We start from the raw sequence: 13,626 nt of genomic DNA, 5'->3' as shown, positions 1-13,626 counted from the left end.
GACTGTGAGCCCCACGTGGGACAACCTGATTCCCCTGTGTCTACCCCAGCGCTTAGAACGGTGCTCGGCACATAGTAAGCGCTTAACAAATACCAACATTATTATTATTATTATTAACTTCCCCTGAAAGACTGAAGGTAAAATGAACATCTCGATGAACGCATTTTGCATTTCAGCTGTGAGTTATGAAATAAGAATGAGTCAGAGTCTTCAAAGCATAAAAGATGACTTCAAAAGCGCCGTCTTAGTGAACGCTTCCAAGATGATCCCTCAGCCAGCCGGCTCCAAAGAAATATTTGTGTTTGCGCCGGAACGTCTTACCGAAGACCAACAGAATCAACTCGATGGAGACTCAGAGGGCGCGCGCGTGATCTACATGGCAGTACGAGCTAGTGACGAGGTCTCCCATCTGTCCGATGTATCTAACATCGTCCAGGCCCTTGTATCTTTTCCGGCCAAAACCTCCCCCGGTGTGGTCAGGGACTCTTTTGCGCTCGGAGGCGCTTTAGCTGCAATTGGACTAATAGCAGTAGTCTGTCTTACTATATTTGCCTCTCATTATGCTTTAAACCTAAAGAAGCAAGCAAGCCTGAGAGAGAATAGAACAAAGTTACTGTAATTTTAGAATCGGGTCTGATCTACTCGTCTTCCTGTGCGTTCGACAGCTTTCAGGCAAGATCAAGATCCCTAAGGCAGGAACGTTGGAAAAATCAAACCTAAGTAAAAATGAAGTAAAGCCCGACTGCGTTGCTTGAAAGAGACCAGATTCTCAGCTTTTAGACCTAAAAGAGAATAATAACTGTGGAATTTGTTAAGCACTTACTACGTACCGAGCACTGTACTGAAATAGATAATCCTGTCAGAAGAGCCCCACATCAACCTCGCAGCCTAAGCAGGAGGGGGAATAGGTCCCGAATCCCTATTTTACAGGCGAGGAAACTGCAGCACCGAGAAGTGAAGCGACTCACCCAAAATCACACAGCGGGCAAGCGCTGTAGCCGGAATTAGAACTCAGGTCTTCTGCCTCCCGTATTCTTTCCACACGGCTACGCTGCTTCCCTGAGTGAGATTGGAATAGGAATCTTTCTCTAACCCTGTGTCTGCACGGGTGAAGTGACATGGAAATCAGGGACAACTGACATGGTCAGTTTAGAACGTGTCAGCCCTGGACTAAATCGCCCAGGGTAAAATTATCACCCTTAATAACAATAATAATAACAATGTTGGTATTTGTTAAGCGCTTACTATGTGCAGAGCACTGTTCTAAGCGCTGGGGGAGAGACAGAGTAATCAGGTTGTCCCACGTGAGGCTCACCGTTAATCCCCATTTTACAGAAGAGGTAACTGAGGCACAGAGAAGTTAAGTGACTTGCCCACAGTCGCGCAGCTGACAAGTGTGGGGTGGAGGAGGGATAGAAGAGGTGCTATTTGCCAATGCGGTAATTTCAGCCTTAAATTGTTCCTCCCTTAAAATTAGTGATTCCAGGGGCTAATATGGTCCCACCCTGAGTAGTTCTTGGAGGGGCAGAATTTCATAGGGTCTATGAATTGCCCCAGTTTTCCTTTCCAATCAATCAACCAATCAATCAATCATATTTACTGAGCACTTACTCTGTGTGCGGAGCACTGTAGTAAGCATTTGGGAGAGAAGAATAGAATCGGTAACGTGATCCCAGCCCTCAAAGTATACAATCCAGCAGGGGTGGTTACAATAAATTACTACTTGAAAAAAGTAACAGAGCATAAATATATGTTCATAAATGCAGCTCTCCTAATACTTGAGTGCTTCAGAGATGAGAAGGGCCAAAGCGGCAGTTGGAGAGAGACAAGATAATAATGTTGGTATTTGTTAAGCGCTTACTATGTGCCGAGCACTGTTCTAAGCGCTGGGGTAGATACAGGCTCGTCAGGTGGTCCCACGTGAGGTTCACAGTCAATCCCCATTTTACAGAGGAGGTAACTGAGACACAGAGAAGTGAAGTGACTCGCCCACAGTCCCACAGCTGCCAAGTGGCAGAGCCGGGAGTCGAACCCATGACCTCTGACTCCAAAGCCCAGGCTCTTTCCACTGAGCCACGCTGCTCCTCTAAGATGACAAGATGACACTGTAGACTGTAAGCTCCTTGTGGGCAGACAATATGCTTGACCAATTCTGTTGTACTGTACCTTCCTAAGTGCTTAGAAAAAGTGTTCTGCACACAGTAAGTGCTCAATATATGCCATTAATTGATTGGCTGATGGATTAGAAATTAATCAGGTAATATTGATTAGTTTTGACAAGGTGTCCAGATAGTGCTGCAGTGTGTTAAGAAAATGGACCATGATGCCAAGGAAAATGGACTGCATAAAAGAAAATGTGCTTTGCTCTAATGTGACTCAATAAGTGCTTTGAAGATGAAGAGATCAGTGGTCTTTCAGGGTAGGGAGTTCCAAGCAGGAGGGAACAAAAGACCAAAAAGTCAGCTGTGGGAGAGGTGAGAAGGAGGGACACTGAATAGTTTGAGCGAAAGGAAGAGTGAGAGCTGGGGTGTGGTGGGAGAAGAGATTGGAAGGGAAGGAAAGGAGAGGGCTAAGCAAGAGCTCGCAAGTCACGGGTCAGGAGATTCTGCTAAATGTGGTGATGGTAATAATAATAATAATGTTGGTATTTGTTAAGCACTTACTATGTGCGGAGCACTGTTCAGAGTGTTGGGGTAGACACAGGGGAATCAGGTTGTCCCCCGTGGGGCTCACCGTCTTCATCCCCATTTTACAGATGAGGGAACTGAGGCACAGAGAAGTGAAGTGACTTGCACAGAGAAGCCAAGTGACTTGCCCAGAGTCACACAGCTGACAAGTGGCAGAACCGGGATTCGAACCCATGGCCTCTGACTCCAAAGCCCGTGCTCTTTCCACTGAGCCACGCTGCGGAGCCACGGGACGTTTTTGAGGAGTGGGAGTCATTGCGGAGTCACGTTTTAGGAAAAAGAACTGGGGAGCAGAGTGAAGAATGGACTGGAGAGGGGAGAAACTGGAGGCAGAAGGATTGGCAAGACTGGTGCAGTAATGAAGGCAGGATATGACAAGTGCTTCCTGGGGGGAAGCTCAAACTGTGAAGGGAAGAGTGTGCTCTGCACATAGTAAGCACTCAATAAATCCTATTGAATGAATGATGCTTTTTTTTAGCATCTACCCAGTAAAATGATCAAGTTTCAACTCACCCTGGATAGATGTAGGCTAACTATATGTGTTTACATGGAAAAAAAGAAACTTAGTGGATTTTTCTTGTTTCCTAATTCATTCGTTCAGTCAGTCACATCCACTGAGTGCTTACCGTGTGCAGAGCACTGTACGAAGCGCTTGGGAGAGTACAACAGTAAACAGATACATTCCCCGCTCACAGCGGGCTTAGAGTCTAGAAGTGGCAGTGCTACCCATGTTATCCTCACTTATATTGAAGGAAACCTGGCAACAAATTACTTTTCCTGCAATTCAGCACATCAGGGATTAGAAACACTAAAATTGACCTCAAGCAGATGAAACGTCATACTTTTTTCTGGCACGCCACCTGATTGGTTCAAAAGAACAGGTGATTGTTGGAAGTTCTCCACTCCCTTAAATCCCAGATGTAGTCTCTGCTCAGATCCCAAAGTCACCTGGTCCAGTAGCCCGAGAAGAGGGGAGAAGGAGGAGATGTGAGAGGAAGGAGGATCTTGACCTGAGGTTGGGGAGACACTGCGTGAAATGTCAATCGAGCCGATGTGATGACTTCAGGTATCCTGAGGCAAGATCAGAAAAAGGTTTGTCATAATTTTTTTCTGCATGATTCAGTCATTGCCTTCATTAGGTCCTCAGCATGCCATTTGCCTTGTGCAGACAGGCAAAAATAATCTTTTCTGCCAACAAAACGTTTTCAACAGTCGCAGTCGCTCCATGAAGCCACGCCCAATGTTGTGTTGGTAGATGAAGTTGTACATTTACGATTGGTTTCGACTCAAATAAACGCTACAGTTCAAGCTCAGTTACTTTGGGCTGCTTTACTGCTTTTTAAGGAAAGAATAAAGGGTGTTTTGTGTCTATTTTCATTATATATGGTTTTATTCTGTCATCGATTCGAGTGAAAATATAGTTCCCACCAACGGAACTTTCTGCTTGAATCAGAAACTTGAATTCTGTGCCTCATTTGTGCTCTCCGGAAAGGGAAAGGGGAGATCCCAGATCAGGGATCGACAAACTTACGTTGCAGAAACCAAAACATTTTGCAGGGCCAAATGAAATAAAACCTTTGAGAATTTATCACCCTCCACATCAAGTGTGGCGTCATCATGTCACACTGTGCGTGCTGTCAAGTGAAGATTTGCAATGTGCCGTGGGACTGCTTCGCGGTGACAGCTGTTGCCGCCGATGGAGATGGAAACAACAGGGGCGAAGAGGAGGAAGGAGAAGATAAAGAAGATGAGAAGGGAGAGAAGGGGATGATGGGGAGGGAAATCAGGCGAGAAGGGAGGGACAAAAAGAACCTCAAGAACTTCCAGTGGTTGCCCATCCACCTCCGCATCAAAAGGCGACTCATTACCATTGGCTTTGAAGCACTCAATCAGCTCACCCCCTCTTACCTTAGCTCACCGATCTCCTACTACAGCCCAACCCATACACTTGGCTCCCCTAGGGCCGGTTTGCTCACCGTATCTCGATCTCATCTACCCCTCTGCCAATCTCTTTCCTCCCCCGAGCCTGGAACTCCCTCCCCGCGTGTGATCCAGACCGCCACTGTCCCCACCTCCAAAGCCTGATCAAGGTCACATCTTCAAGAGGCTTTCCCCAATTCATAGTAATAATAATAACAATATTTGTCAAGTGCTTACTAGGCGCCAGGCACTGAACTAAGTGCTGGGATGGATACAGGCAAATTGGGTCGGACACAGCCCTTGTCCCTCATGGGACTCACGGTCGTATCGCTTATTTTACAGGTGAGAGTGAGATGTGAATTGAGGCACGGAGAAATGAATTGACTTGTCCAAGGTCACACAGTGGACAAGTTGCTGAGCTGGGCTTAGAACCCAGGTTCTACTGACTCCCAGGCCCCTGCTCTATCCACTAGGCCATGCTGCTTCTCTAAGGCCTCTTTCCCCCAGCTCCTCTCCTCCTTCTATTTCATCAATGCACTTGAACCCTTTAACCTTTGGACATACTTGATATTCACCCCACCCTCAATCGCACAGCCTAAATACCTAGAATGTAAACTCATTTCTAGACAAGAAGCTCATTATGGACAGGGAACTGTCTGCTAATTCTGCTGTATTGTACTATCCCAAGCACTTAGTACAGTGTTCCACACATAGTAAGGGCTCAATAAATGCCACTGACTGGGTGACTGATGGATAAATCATATGTTATCGATGATATAAATGATTTATTTCTATTAATGTCTGTCTCCCCTTCTAGACTGTAAGCTCATTGTGGGCAAGGAACATGTCTGCCAACTCTGCTGTAATCGTCCAAGCACTTAGTACAGTTCTCTGTGCACAGAAAGTGCTCAATAAATACCAATGATGATGACGATGAAAAGGGGAATGGAAGCAATTCAGGATCAGTAGTGGCATTGGGCTTGTTATCGATTCCCCCTCTTTCCCTATTCTCCCCGTCCCCCGATCCTGGCACTGATGGGTCAAATGGAATCCCGTGGCCATAGGCCTTGTGAGGATTTTAGGTAGGTTGTCGCTACGTTGTTTTTTTGAGTGGAAACAGCATCTTATTAATAATAATAGTGATGATAATAATAATAATGGAATCTGTTAAGAGCTTACTGTGCGCCAGGCACTGTACTAAGCTCTGGGGTGGAGACCAGCAAATCCGGTTTGGACACAGTCCCTGTTCTACATGAGGCTCACTGTCTAAATCCTCATTTTACAGATGAGCTAACTGAGTCATGGAGAAGTGGAGTGACTTGCCCAAGATCCTGCAGTAGACAAATGGCAGAGTGGGGATTAAAACCAAGGTCCTTCTGATTCTCAAACCCGTGCTCTATTCACTAGTCCACACTGCACTTTAGGGTGTCTGGTGGACGCCCCCTTAGGTCCATGGCTTGGTTCAAGAGCTCATTTTAGCTCCAAGAAGATCCAGATATAATAATGATAATAATGATGGTATTTGTTAAGCGCTTACTCTGTGCCAAGCACTGTTCTAAGCTCTGGGGTACATACAAGGTAATCGGGTTGGCCCACATGGGGCTCACAGTCTTCATCCCCATTTTACAGATGAGGTAACTGAGTCACAGAGAAGTTAAGTGACTTGCCCAAAGTCACACAGCTGACAAGCGGCATAGCTGGGATTAGAACCCATGACCTCTGACTCCCAAGCCCGGGCTCTTTCCACTAAGCCACGCTGCTGGAGGCCCGTAAGCTGCAGACCCCTGCCCAAGATGGTGGGGGGCTGGGCCTTCGGAGAGTCCTCACCAGCCCACCTCAGGATTCCCCACGGTCACCCACCCATTCAGATGATCAATCAATGGTATGGATAGAGAAGCTACCGGGCACAGAGCACTGGGCAAAGTGCTAGTGAGTTAGACATGATCGCTGGCCTGAACAATTTCACAACCTAAGGGCACAGACAGGCACGGAAATCACTTTCAGCCCTATCTTCAAATTCAAGAGCTAAATCACATCTGGGCAATCAATTATTGCCATTTATTGCAAGGGGGGAAATCAATAAATGTTGCTACCAACCACCACTACCAGTCCTGCTACTACACTGTAGACTGTAAACTCACAGTGGGCTGGGAATGTGTCTGTTTATTGTTATATTGTCCTCTCCCGAGCGCTTAGTATGGTGCTCTGCACACAGTAAGTGCTCACTAAATACAATTGAAGCGGATAACTGGTATAGAAGTGACGAAGTGGAAGTTGCAGCTATAACCTGATAACAGAGTGGCTTAGTAGAAAGAACCCTGGCTTGGGCGTCAGAAGGTCATGGGTTCTAATTCTGACTTCACCAGGGGACAGGGACTACGTCCAACCTGAGTTGCTTATAACAACCCTAGCTTCTGGTAAAGTCCCTGGCACATCCTAAGCACTTAACAAATGCCATAATTATTTATTATTATCATCACAACTTCTCTTTGCCTCAATTTCCTCAACCATAAAATGGGGATTAAATCCTACTCCCTCCTCCTAAGACTGTAAACTCCATGTGGAACCGGGAGTCTAATCAACTTCATAAACTTGTAGCTACCTCAGAATTTAGAACAGTGCTGGACACAAGGTAAGCACTTAACAAATACCATAAAAAAGAGAGAAATGTATCAAGGAAGGCTTCCTTCCAGAGATGTGATTTCAGAAGCGTTTTGAAATGAAAAGGATAGAATTCCACAAAACAGAGAAGGGAGAGGGAGCTTAGAGGAAGAAAAAGGTGGGAATGAGGCACGGTGAATAGATTAATTAAAGAGGACTGAATAGGGAAAATCGGGGAAGCTGGATAGAGGAGTAAAGAGAGGTAGTAATAATAATAATAATGTTGGTATTTGTTAAGTGCTAAGTTGTTATTTGTTATGTGCAGAGCACTGTTCCAAGTGCTGGGGTTGATACAGGGTAATCAGATTGTCCCACATGGGGCTCACAGTCTTAATCCCCATTTTACAGATGAGGTAACTGAGGCACAGAGAAGTTAAGTGACTTGCCCACAGTCACATAGCTGACGAGTGGCGGAGCCGGAATTCGAACCCATGACTTCTGACTCCCAAGCCCGTGCTCTTTCCGCTAAGCCTCGCTGCTTCTATGGTCAGGAGTTTGTGCTCGATGGTGAGAGGAGTGGGCAACTCACTGGAGGATTTTTAGGAGAGAAGCAACGTGGCTTGGTAGAAAGAGTCCAGGCCTGGGAGTCTGAGCGTCTGGGTTCTAATCCCAGCTCTGCTCTCAGAGCACTGTTCTAAGCGCTGGGGGAGATACAGGGTCATCGGGTTGTCCCACATGAGGCTCACAGTCTTCATCCCCATTTTCCAGATGAGGGAACCGAGGCACAGAGAAGTGAAGTGACTTGCCCAGAGTCACACAGCTGACAAGTGGCAGAACCGGGATTCGAACCCATGGCCTCTGACTCCCAAGCTCGGGCTCTTTCCACGGAGCCACGCTGCTTCTCTGACGAGAAGGCCTATGTGGTTGTCGAGCTAGAATGTTGTGAGGAAATAACTAGCAGTGTTTAACGACCACCTGAATACGGGGGTTGAAAGGGACGAACGAATCAAAAATAATGCTCCAGGTGTGGGTGGAATTCGGAGATGGGAAGGGTGGTAGATCGTGTCAACTGATGGGAAAGTCAGAAGGAAAAGAGAATCTGGGAGGGAAAATGAGGCGTTTAATTTGGGGCGGATAGAGCTGAGGCATCCCATAATGGGTTATCCGGGTCACAGGAGAAAGTGCGAAACTGTAACGCAGGAGAGCGGTCAGGGTGAGCGATGTAGATTTGTAGATCTGCAGAGACGCTGTAGCTGAAGCAACGGAAACAGGAAAAGTATCCCTTGGAAGTGAGAGTAAAGCGAGGTGGGAAAGGCATTCATTCATTCAATAGTATTTATTGAGCGCTTACTATGTGCAGAGCACTGTACTAAGCGCTTGAAATGTACAAATCAGCAACAGCTGGAGACGGTCCCTGCCCACCGATGGGCTCACAGTCTAATCGGGGGAGACATTCAGAAGAGAGCCTCTAAGGACACCAACCGTTATGAGGTGAGATGGGGAGGAAGAGACAATAAAAATAGTTGAGAAGGAGCTGTGGGGGAAATAGGAGGCCCAGAGAAGCAATGTGCCTAGAGGAAAGACCACAGGCCTGGGAATCAGAAGCCCTGGGTTCTAATCCCATCTCTGCCATGTAATTGTAGTATTTTTTAAGCTCTAGATGTCAAGCACTAAGTGCTGGGGTAGATACAAGTTAACGAGGTCAGACACAGCCCCTGTCCCACATGACGCTCACAGTATAAGTAGGAGGGACAACCGGGATTGCACCCTCATTTTACAGTTGAGAAAACTGAGGCACAGAGAAATTCAGCGATCTGCCCAAGGTCACACAGTAGACATGTGGTAGAGCTGGGATTAGGATGCAGGTTCTCTGACTCCTCTAGTCCATGCTGCTTCCCCGGCTGCTTCTGTGCTTTGTGACTTTGGCCAAGTCACCTAACTTCTCTATGACTCAGTCTCCACATCTGTAAAATGACGATGAAATCCTACACCCTTTCACCTAGACTGTGATCCCCATATGGGACAGGGACCGTGTCCAACCTGATTCTCTTGTATTTACCCCACTGCTTAGAACAGTGCTAAGTTCAGAGTAAATGCTTAACAAATACCATTATTCAAATACGATTATTACAATCAGAAGAACACCGTGTCAGAAAAATCAAGGTTAGAAAGTGTTTCCAGGAGAAGGGAGCATCCATAGCTCAAAGGCAGCCAAGAGGTTGAAAGGAGAAGTATCTACCCCAGCGCTTAGAAGAGTGCCTGGCATCATAATAATGTTATTTGTTAAGCGCTTGTTTTAAGCGCTGGGGTAGATACAGGGTGATCACGTTGTCCCACGTGGGGCTCAGTTTTAATCCCCATTTTGCAGATGAGGTAACTGAGGCACAGAGAAGTTAAGCGACTTGCCCACAGTCACACAACCGACAAGTGGCGGAGCCGGGCATGCAATAAGTTCTTAACAAGTACTATTAAAAAGAAGAATAGAAAGATAGAAATCAAATAGAATAAAAAAAGTACATTATAATGGAAAGAAAAAAGCACATTAGATTTGGCAAGAAGGAAGTTGTTGGTGACTGCCCCTGATCAGGAGTGACCGGTGAATCAGGTGACAGGCCACTCACGTTAACGAGGTCAATTCTCGGGCAGCTTGGAGATCATCTAGCCAAGGTGGGCTAGGGGATTTTGTGTCATCCAGAGCAGTTTAGAAAGATCTGGAATGGAGGTAACCTTGACAGATCCTCAAGAAAATGGAGAATGGCTCTCCTCAGACGGCAGGGATCTAGTTTTACTTGAACCCGATAAGACTTTTCTGTAAAGCTCTTAAGCACCTAAGAAATTATTGGTGTCACTTCTGCCTCCACTGTCCTCCAGGCTCCGTCTCAGGCCCTGCGCGGGAAAGAGAAAAGCCCCTGTAGCACGAGGACGTATATAACCTCGGGAAGGCTAGTAATAATGTTGGCATTTGTTAAGCGCTTACTACGTGCAGAGCACTGTTCTGAGCGCTGGGGTAGACACAGGGGAATCAGGTCGTCCCACGTGGGGCTCCCGGTCTTAATCCCCATTTTACAGATGAGGTCACTGAGGCCCAGAGAAGTGAAGTGACTTGCCCACAGTCACACAGCTGACAAGTGGCAGAGCTGGGATTCAAACTCATGACCTCTGACTCCAGAGCCCGTGCTCTTTCCACTGAGCCACGCTGCTTCTCTGTCACAGTAGTAGTCACAGTAGCCATTGCTGTGGCTGTGGATATACAGTGGACTCTGAATCCCGAGGAGCCTGAACTTCTGCTCCTCCCGTCACAGCTCCCTACTGACTTTTGTTTTCATTTTATGTATTTTTATTTGTCCTTGATCCTCGTTGCTGGTCTAGACCCACTCTGGGTAAACTTTGGCCCAATCAGCGTGCACCCCGGTAACCCTCGATGAAAAGTTCATCATTTCCAGCCTCCTGGCCAAGAACGATCACACTATTGAATATTCACACCAAAGGACAATGACACCGCTGAAAGTTTAATATCATTAAGATAGCATCACAATGGCCCGCCTCAAATGAGCAAGGCCTGTTTTATTTTTTTCACATATTATTTTACAGGGAGTGTCCTAGAGGTCTCAGATTGCACAGCTTCATTGCAGGTGGGTTGAGAACCCTTAAAAAGCAGCCACTGGAGAAACTATCAGACATGAGGAAGAATCAGAAGCTAGAATCCTGCATTCCCAGGGGGCCTGTGGATTCTGAAGTGATGGGTTGAGGGGTTATCAGGAATTTTTTTTTTAATAGCGTGTCTGTTAAGTGCTTACTGGGTGTCAAGCACTGTTCATTCATTCATTCATCCAATAGTATTTATGGAGCGCTTACTATGCGCAGAGCACCGTACTAAGCGCTTGGAATGTACAAATCGGTACAGATACAGTCCCTGCCTCTAAGCCTTATGGTAGATATAAGGCTAGCAGGTTGGACACAGTCCCTATCCCATATGGGGTTCATAGTCTAAGTAAGAGGGAATTAGATTTAATCCCTATTTTAGAGTTGAGGAAACTGAGGCCCAGAGAAGTTAAGTGACTTGCCAAATGTCACGCTGCAAAACAATTGGCAGAAGTAGTATTCAAACCCAGGTCCTCTGACTCCTAGACCCATGCACTTTCCACTAGACTTTGCTGTTTCTCTGCGAGAATTTGTCATTTTTGACAAATTATAAAATAGAGGATGGGGGAATCCATTTTTTTTCTTAATAGTCTTTTTTTTTGGCGTGAACTATCCAGATAATCGTCTCAGGACGTCACTTCTTCCGTTGGTGGAGATGCATCTTTTGTCCCGTTTTCAATGCAAGAGGAGTGAAGAAAGTTATCTGACTGATAATTTAGGCAAAAACACATGTTCTCAACTGCAGGAGATTTGGCCTTTGTAGGTTAGATAAACAGGGATTGTCTCTATCTGTTGCCGAATTGTACATTCCAAACGCTTAGTACAGTGCTCTACACACGGTAAGTGCTCAATAAATACGATTGAATGAATGAATGAATGAATTATGCAATAAGGAATGACAATCAGGTTAATGAGCTAGTTCTTCAACAAGGAACTCCCTCTGGATTCCTGGATCAAGATCCAAGGGAAGAGCGGAAACCAGTGGATAATGAGACACTTTAAACTACAATGCTCATCCCTGAATATCAGTTGAGACAATAAATAATGAAAATGAGCTTCCTCTATCTCAGTTCTCTATAGGAAGTCCTAGATTTATTATATTTTTAGTTAAGATGAATGGCACTTACAGATATTTCTAAATTCACATCCTGTTTCAGCTTTACACCACATGTTTAGACTCTAATCCTATTAAAAATTATGGCATTTGTTAGTGTTTATTCGGTACCAAGTCCTGTACTTAAACCCTGGGGAAGAAATAAGATAATCAGGTTAGACACAGTCCTGGTCCCACATAGGGCTCACAGTCAAAGGGAGGAGGATTTAATCCCCATTTTACTGATGCGACAAGTGAGGCACAGAACAGTTAAGTGGTTTGTCCAAGGTCACACAGCCAATATGTGGCAGACCCTGGAACAGAACCAGGTCCCCTGCTAAACCTGCGCTCTTTCCACTAGGCCACCCTTCTTCTCTAGGTATTGAATACCCATTTTGCAGATGAGGAAACTGAAGTACCAAAAAGTTTAGTGACTTGCCCAAGGTTACACAGCAATCAAGTGACAAAATTTTCAACACTATTCTCTTTTATGGCACAAGTTCTGGGAGTGAAAGAGTTGGTGTGGATGGAGCAGAAGAGTTATGGGAAAGTGGGGAAATAACGTCAGAAGCCACGATCATCTTCTTCAGATGACGTCAAGTTGTTTCCAGCCCATAGTGACCCTCTTCAGAATGTCCCATCTTTTGTCATAAAGTCGTTCTGGTATGTGTATCCAGAGAGTTTTCTTGGTAAAGATAAGGAAGTGATTTACCATTGCCTTCTTCCACACAGTAAAAACTTGAGTCCCTGCCGTTGTCTTCATTTCACAGTTGAAGTAACTGAGTCCAAGAGAAGTTAACTGGCTTGCCCAAGGTCACACGGCAATAATAATAATAGTAATGGTGGTATTTTCTAATGTGCCGAGCACTGTTCTAAGCGCTGGGGTAGATACAGGGGAATCAGGCTGTCCCACGTGAGCCTCACAGTCTTAATCTCCATTTTACAGATGACATAACCGAGGCACCGAGAAGTGAAGGGACTTGCCCGAAGTCACACAGCTGACAGGTGGGGGAGCCGGGATTAGAACCCACGTCCTCTGCCTCCGAAGCCCGGGCTTCTTCCACTCAGCCACGCTGCTTCTCTAGTGTTAGTAGAAGTATTGATAGTAGTAGCAGCAGCAGTGATAATAGTATTTTTTAAGCACTTACTGTATGCCGAACACTGTAGTAAACGCTGGGAGCAAATAAAAGTTGGGAATTGGACATATTCTCTATCTCTCAGGGGGCTCACAATCTAAGAGTCTATATGGGGAGAGACAACCGGAGACGAACACGTGAGGAACGATGAAACAATAAAACCCAACACAGTGCGGCAAAAAAGAAACCAAACGGTCCTGGTGCTATGGCTGGAAGAGCAGAATTTCAGGCTCCTTGGGGATCAGAGTTCAGGGCACACCAGAGCCACCTCTCTTCCTGGGGGTTTGTGAGGGACTCATGCTGTGGGAAGGTGTGAGCTCAGTGGAAAGAGCCCGGGCTTGGGAGTCAGAGGTCGTGGGTTCGAATCCCGGCTCTGCCACTTGTCAGTTGTGTGACTGTGGGCAAGTCACTTCACTTCTCTGGGCCTCAGTTACCTCATCTGTAAAATGGGGATTAACTGTGAGCCTCACGTGTATCTACCCCAGCGCTTAGAACAGTGCTCTGCACATGGTAAGCACTTAACAAATACCAACATTATTATTATTTT

The 13,626-nt window shown here is 46.0% G+C and overlaps 1 protein-coding gene across 1 annotated transcript in view; it reads left to right on the top strand.

The window, feature by feature from the left end:
* Nucleotides 1-894, top strand: part of CLCA2 (chloride channel accessory 2) — a 56,138-nt gene extending 55,244 nt beyond the window's left edge. Inside the window, exon 14 of the mRNA XM_029063778.1 lies at nt 177-894. Coding sequence (XP_028919611.1) covers nt 177-619 — 443 coding nt within the window. The 3' untranslated portion in view covers nt 620-894. The remainder of the gene's footprint in view (nt 1-176) is intronic.
* Nucleotides 895-13,626: the final 12,732 nt, after the last annotated feature.

The sequence above is a fragment of the Ornithorhynchus anatinus genome, chromosome 4, assembly GCF_004115215.2.
Source record: "Ornithorhynchus anatinus isolate Pmale09 chromosome 4, mOrnAna1.pri.v4, whole genome shotgun sequence".
Taxonomy (NCBI): domain Eukaryota; kingdom Metazoa; phylum Chordata; class Mammalia; order Monotremata; family Ornithorhynchidae; genus Ornithorhynchus; species Ornithorhynchus anatinus.
The sequence above is the reverse complement of the archived record's forward strand: the minus strand, read 5'-3'. Positions and strand labels throughout refer to the sequence as shown.